Raw genomic sequence first — 5,666 nt, forward strand, 5'->3', positions numbered from 1 at the left:
GCCCAATCATAAAATTATTTTCATTGCTACTTCCTAACTGTAATTTTGCTACTGTTATGAATCGGGCGACTCCTGTGAAACGGTCGTTCAACCCCCAAAAGGGTCTCGACCCACAGGTTGAGAACCAATGCCCTAATCAAACCCACCAAATTGGACCCAAGCTCACCCTATGTGTTTAACCTAAGAAGAAGCCATTTGCATCTGTTGAGATTCCTGATGGATGAAGCAATACTACGCTTTACTCAGAATCAACCCATTTAACTAAAGATCACAGCTAAGCCCATGACCAGTAAAATTATTTTGGAAACTCTGAAGCCATCCAAGGCCATACAGATGGTCACAATTTAAGACATAAACAAGCAACAAGTACACTGGAACATTAAGATAAAAGCAAATGAACAACATTACCGCAATGAATGTCAACAGAAATGTTCTCAAGTCCTCTCTTCACTGTTCTTGGTCGACCCTGCTCGGTGGGTGTTGGACCCCATTCATCAGCCCCTGGCGCTGGCTGGTAATGTACCATGAGCTTAAATGGAAAAGATGAGAGTAATAAAGAAACCCAAGGTAAAATATATAGGTAAGTCTCAACTGGAATCTTGGTATGCAATTCATACCCTGAAAGGAGAACCCTGAAAATGCATCAGGTGAACCTATCTCCCAACAATGTCCTACACACGGAAGACATAGCTCAGTGATTTTCTTAATCCGTAATGGTTCACTTTTCTGTAAGAAAAGGTCTTTTGAACGGGCTGAATGAGTTTTACATTTCATAAGTGAGAATCCCACTGCCTTCAAGTTGACTCTGACTCAGAATATAATACAAAATTTGTCAAGAGAGTCAAACTCAAAAAAAACTCACTGCCATCAAGTCAATTCTGATTCATAGCGGCCCGATAAGGCAGGGTAGAACTGCCCCTGTAATCTCTGAAAGTGTATCTGTTTATGGGAATAGAGAGGCCCACGTTCTCCCGAGGCTAGTGGTTTTGGACTGCTGACCTTAAAGTTAGCAGCCCAGTTCCTAACGGTATACCATCGGGCCTCCTTGTGTCAACTCTCCCGAGTGGAATCCCTAGAAAAAAGAAACTCTTTTCCTCAAGACTTATAGCTGGCTGAGTCACTCTTGTTCAAACCCCAGCTGAAAATCTACCTTTCTCGGAAGTATATGAGAGTTTTATTTTGGGCACCTTGTTTGCCAGAAGGCTACGGATGACAGTAAACCAAAATCCCCAAACTCGCTGCCTTTGTCAATGCTGACTCATAGTGACCCCTGTGAGTTTCCAAGACTGTAGCTGTTTATAGGAGTAGAAAGGCAGGTCTTTCTCCTGTGGAGCTGCTGGTTTTGAACACATAATCACTGCACGACCCAGGCTCCTCAGATGACAGGAATAGGCCAAAATCCTTTTGTGGAGATCCCACATAGATTAAGCCTCCAAGGAATGAATTCCTGCAGATCATCAACCCTCAGGCAGAGTGCCTAGGAAAGTAGATGGCCTCTTCACCCCTCTCTAGTCGGCTCAAGGAGGGGCAGTGTCTCTGACGGGCTTGCCTGGTTGTGTCCTTGACGGAGAACACAGTACTGGGGACCACACTAGGGTCTCACAGTCAGGATCATGCCCTATCGATTGTGCCCTGACTGCCTTGGTTGGAAGGTCCTGGACCAATCTTGTAGGCACTTCTATTTAACATCATGTACATGTTCTAATCATGGCTGTTCCTGCTACGGTAGTCCTACTCATAACTGTGATGTATTGATCTGCTACCAATCATCTTTTAAAAAAAATACTTTTATTGGGTACTCTTACATCTCTTATCACAATCCATACATTCATTCAGTGTGTCAAGCACATTTGCACATATGCCGCCATCGTCATTTTCAAAGCATTCTCTTCCCACTTGAGCCCCTGTTATTATCTCCCCATATTTCCCCCTCCTTCCTCCGCAATCATAAATTTGTGACAGGTTTGTTTCCTGCGTTATTTAACAAACATCCTGTGAATCCCTGAACACTATTAAGACCTTGTGCTAATGGCTTCCCCTCATCCAGATGATGTGTCGGTGTCTTGGTCCTTTGAAGTCTTAATAAAGGATCTCTTTTGTATCCTACCGCAGAAGGATCCCAGGCCAAGTGCCTTCCACATTGGGCTGCTAATCATAAGGTCAGTAGTTGGAGGCCAGGAACCTCTCTGTGAGAGACCATGAGGCTTTCTGCTACAGGGCCACTGAGTCAGAATTGACTGAATGGCAGCTAGTTGACCCCAGACAAACTGAATCCGAATAGACAGCTTAGCAAGAGCCCCAGGTAGTTCTTCCAGGAACACAGATTTTCAGCAGGGAATGGAAGCAGACTGAGCTAGTTTGAAGCCCTGGCTTTCATTAATAATGCACTTAATCTTTTGATTATATTCACTTTACCTTTGGATTGTGTAAAATGATAATTTCTCTGTTGGGAGACTCTAGTTTCTTTTTCCATTCGTCCAGAGTTACAGCAAGCATATAAGTTTCCTGAAAACAAAACACAGTGCATTAATTTCTTGAATAGTTTTTCTATTATAACTGAATTTAGTCATGAGAATCTCCTAGATGAACCAGGATTTCAGGAAGAATACCCTACTCCAATGTGAGGAGAGCAAATTTCAGATAGTTTTCAGAGCAAGAAAACTTAAGTCAAAAAGATCAATCCTGTGACCCCGGTTTAAATACCAACCACAATTACTACTGGAGAAAGAAATCATTTATGTATTACTTTAAAATCTGAAAACGACTGTGGAAAACTGAGCACTTGGTAGAGGGTATTTGGCCTTATTTCTACACTCGCAACCACGGGTAGAGAAAACTAGCCCTGTTTTGAGAAATATCTCCATTGTTCCGAGATAGAAATGTTTTCAAATACACATTCTCCAGGCCAAATAATGTGCCCTGCAATAGCCCTCCACTAAGGAGGAGCCTTACAGGAGCTTCCATCATAGATGAATCACTCATGTCTCGCTATTCCTTGTGCTGGAGGTTGTCTGTAGATCAGAGCAATCAGGTTCTATAGCCCACCCACAGTAAAATGTAGCAAACTCTCTTTTGACAACTCTTGCCCATACCGATTAGAGATTACTACCCCTGGGGAGGGCTCAGGGGTTTTAGGGGTCAACTAGCACTAGGTCAAGATGGTGATTTATTTATTATGTTACCCACTTATGATATTACGCATTGCCTATATGCTATGTTGGCTGTATGATGTGCACGCCTTCTGAAAGATCTGTAAGCCCCACTATATATACCCACTGGAAAATACATTCCCTCTCATTCCTGACATGGGACGAGGAGACGCTGTGCCCCGCTATCTGTCTGTTTTTATTATTTTCCATAATCGCAAAGTTACTCCTAAGGACTTATTTGAGTACTGAGTACTCCAACAAACGACTTTACTCTAAATAAATTTTATCCTAAAAATGACTACCCCACCCCGGAAAAAGAAATGCTATAAACTGTGACGTAGATCCAACAAAACCCTTTCAGAAAATTTCACAAATCACAAGTGGAAGAAAATATTAAATAAGGACCCAAAAAAAAAGCAAGCAAGGCTTCACTTTGCAAGGCGACCCTATTACCTCCAAGACTTGGCTGAAGCTCTCTGTGTAGGGCACGTATTTATTGTCCTTGTCTCCCTTATAAAACCAGGTACACCGTCTTACTTCTGTTGCTAGCTCATCCCAGTATACAGCGTACCGCATCCTCTCGCCCAGATGAACATCGTATCTGCCCCCATCCGTAGGGACAACTCGCCCATTACAATCTTTACCTGTCAAAAATTGGGAAGAGGAAAAGAAGTATTTTAAATTAAAACCCCCAACCCTACCCGATTTAGTTCTGATTTAAGACTCTAAATGTTGTAAAACACATGAATGAAAAAGATTCCTTTTAATTGGTATCTTTTTTCACTAACTACATTATAAACGGCGAAAGCATTCTTGGATTTAATGAAACATTAAACGTATTACCAAAACACTGCTTCATTTTCTTCCAAGGAGAAGTAGCAATGTCTCTTAAAGGGGGGGGGGGACCTCTCTTGATTTTTTTTTTTGGCTTGAGGGACTAAAAGATAAATTGACAATCATCATGGCATTTAGGGGTAAATAGCACTATTCAAAAGAAACAATCGACAAGAGAATTCATTCTTCTGTGATCCAATACCCCTCCCCATACACAGCCTTTATAAATAAAAACTATGTCTGAAATATAAGTTAAAATATAAGAAGTATTATTGGGTAGATAAATGTATGCAGAACTTACACAAGGTACTGTTTGAAAAAATAGAGAACCAGGTTGTAGGAGATTACTTAGCTGGAAGAAAAAGATCTAGAATCTAAAGCCTTTAATAGGATGCATGATGAGGACAATTACATTAGTTTGAGAGAGGTATAGTAAGTCTTTGTCTGAAAGTCATCTCTTCCCCCTACCAGAGCCATACGCCTCTTCCAGCTGCTGTGAGTCTTCAGAGTTGAAAGGAATCCAGGTTTCCTTAGAATCTATGATTTTACAGTAAAACCAATGAGGAGAAACCGGTTCATACAAACTGGCAGCATCCATGTCTATCAGCTCAAAGGAACTGCATGAGTTTGGAGACGGAGACGGGTCTGACTGGGACAACTGTTCCTGGTGTGATCCCACTGATGACATGGCGTTCTCTAAAAGACATGTTCGAAGAAAAGCTGTCGGGAAAAGGATTTTCCTCCCATTAAAAGTTGACACACATACTAAACATTTTAAGAGGAAGCGTGGGGGGAACCAACCTAAGGGCTACTCAATTTAAAATAAAATATAACAAATTGGCAGCTTGGCTGTTGAGAGGACTTAAAACATTTCTTGCCAGATCAACCACTTTGCACTGGGCATGCATGGTTTTCGTCAATGTTGCGAAACAAAACCAGACTTACAAGTGACACAGTCAAAACGTGGTTACATACATGTTATCCCAATTTCCAATCTACACTTAGTGTCAAAGCTCGAAAACGTCCTCCAGCCAAGTCAATGTGGCGCTTCCAGACAACACAGAGGAAGGTTTAGGTCTGCCACCTCCATCATTACATAGTTACATGACTACTGGAATCTTCATGGAAAATATGTGCCACTTACCAATCAGATTCTAGAATGATCCCTCACGTGTACTTCAGCTTACTTAGGTTCACTAGGACTGGGGTACAAATAATTCTCAACACGGGAAACCTTGGTCTCACTCAGTGCCCTCAAAGGCCTACATCCCTCAAAGGTGTGTTTTCTGTTCTTCCTTCAGCACTGACACCATTCAGCACTGCAGACATCCAAAGTTTATTGTGAAGCTTCTGCGGCACGTCAGCTCGGAGCACAGCGGGAAGGAACAAACCTCTCCATCCTCCCTTTTCCCAGCCCAAGTTCACCTGGGCCATCTTGGCGCGTTCCCTCCCCCTCGGACCCCAAAGCTTCCACCGCCCACCTCTGGGGCCTCGGGGTTCGCGGCGCGTCCCCAGCCTGCCCCATGTCCCGCGGGGAGAGCTGCCCGTGGAAACAAGGCCACTCCCCAGCGTTTTAGGGTGCGCTGCCCCCCGGGCCCCGAGGTCACCCAGCCCTCCAGCTCCCAAGCCGGCCTCCCCGGCCAGGCGCCCCCGCGCAGCCCCCAGGCCTCCGCGCGGCCCCCG

The 5,666-nt window shown here is 43.6% G+C and overlaps 1 protein-coding gene across 4 annotated transcripts in view; it reads right to left on the reverse strand.

The window, feature by feature from the left end:
- DDHD2 (DDHD domain containing 2) overlaps positions 1-5,455 on the reverse strand; it is a 33,310-nt gene extending 27,855 nt beyond the window's left edge. For 2 of the 4 annotated variants that reach the window (XM_004696507.2, XM_045286965.1), the window contains exons 1-5: positions 5,128-5,393; positions 4,452-4,679; positions 3,603-3,793; positions 2,416-2,505; positions 409-529 (exon numbers count right to left, since the gene is read on the reverse strand). In XM_004696507.2, coding sequence (XP_004696564.1) covers positions 409-529; positions 2,416-2,505; positions 3,603-3,793; positions 4,452-4,671 — 622 coding nt within the window. In that variant the 5' untranslated portion in view covers positions 4,672-4,679; positions 5,128-5,393. Of the gene's footprint in view, positions 1-408; positions 530-2,415; positions 2,506-3,602; positions 3,794-4,451; positions 4,680-5,127 lie in introns of all 4 variants that reach the window. The other 2 variants (XM_045286966.1, XM_045286967.1) reach the window with 2 other exon arrangements.
- Positions 5,456-5,666: the final 211 nt, after the last annotated feature.

The sequence above is a fragment of the Echinops telfairi genome, unplaced genomic scaffold (genome assembly GCF_000313985.2).
Source record: "Echinops telfairi isolate 266 unplaced genomic scaffold, ASM31398v2 ScPeMD7_9;HRSCAF=40, whole genome shotgun sequence".
NCBI classification, from domain to species: Eukaryota; Metazoa; Chordata; class Mammalia; order Afrosoricida; family Tenrecidae; genus Echinops; species Echinops telfairi.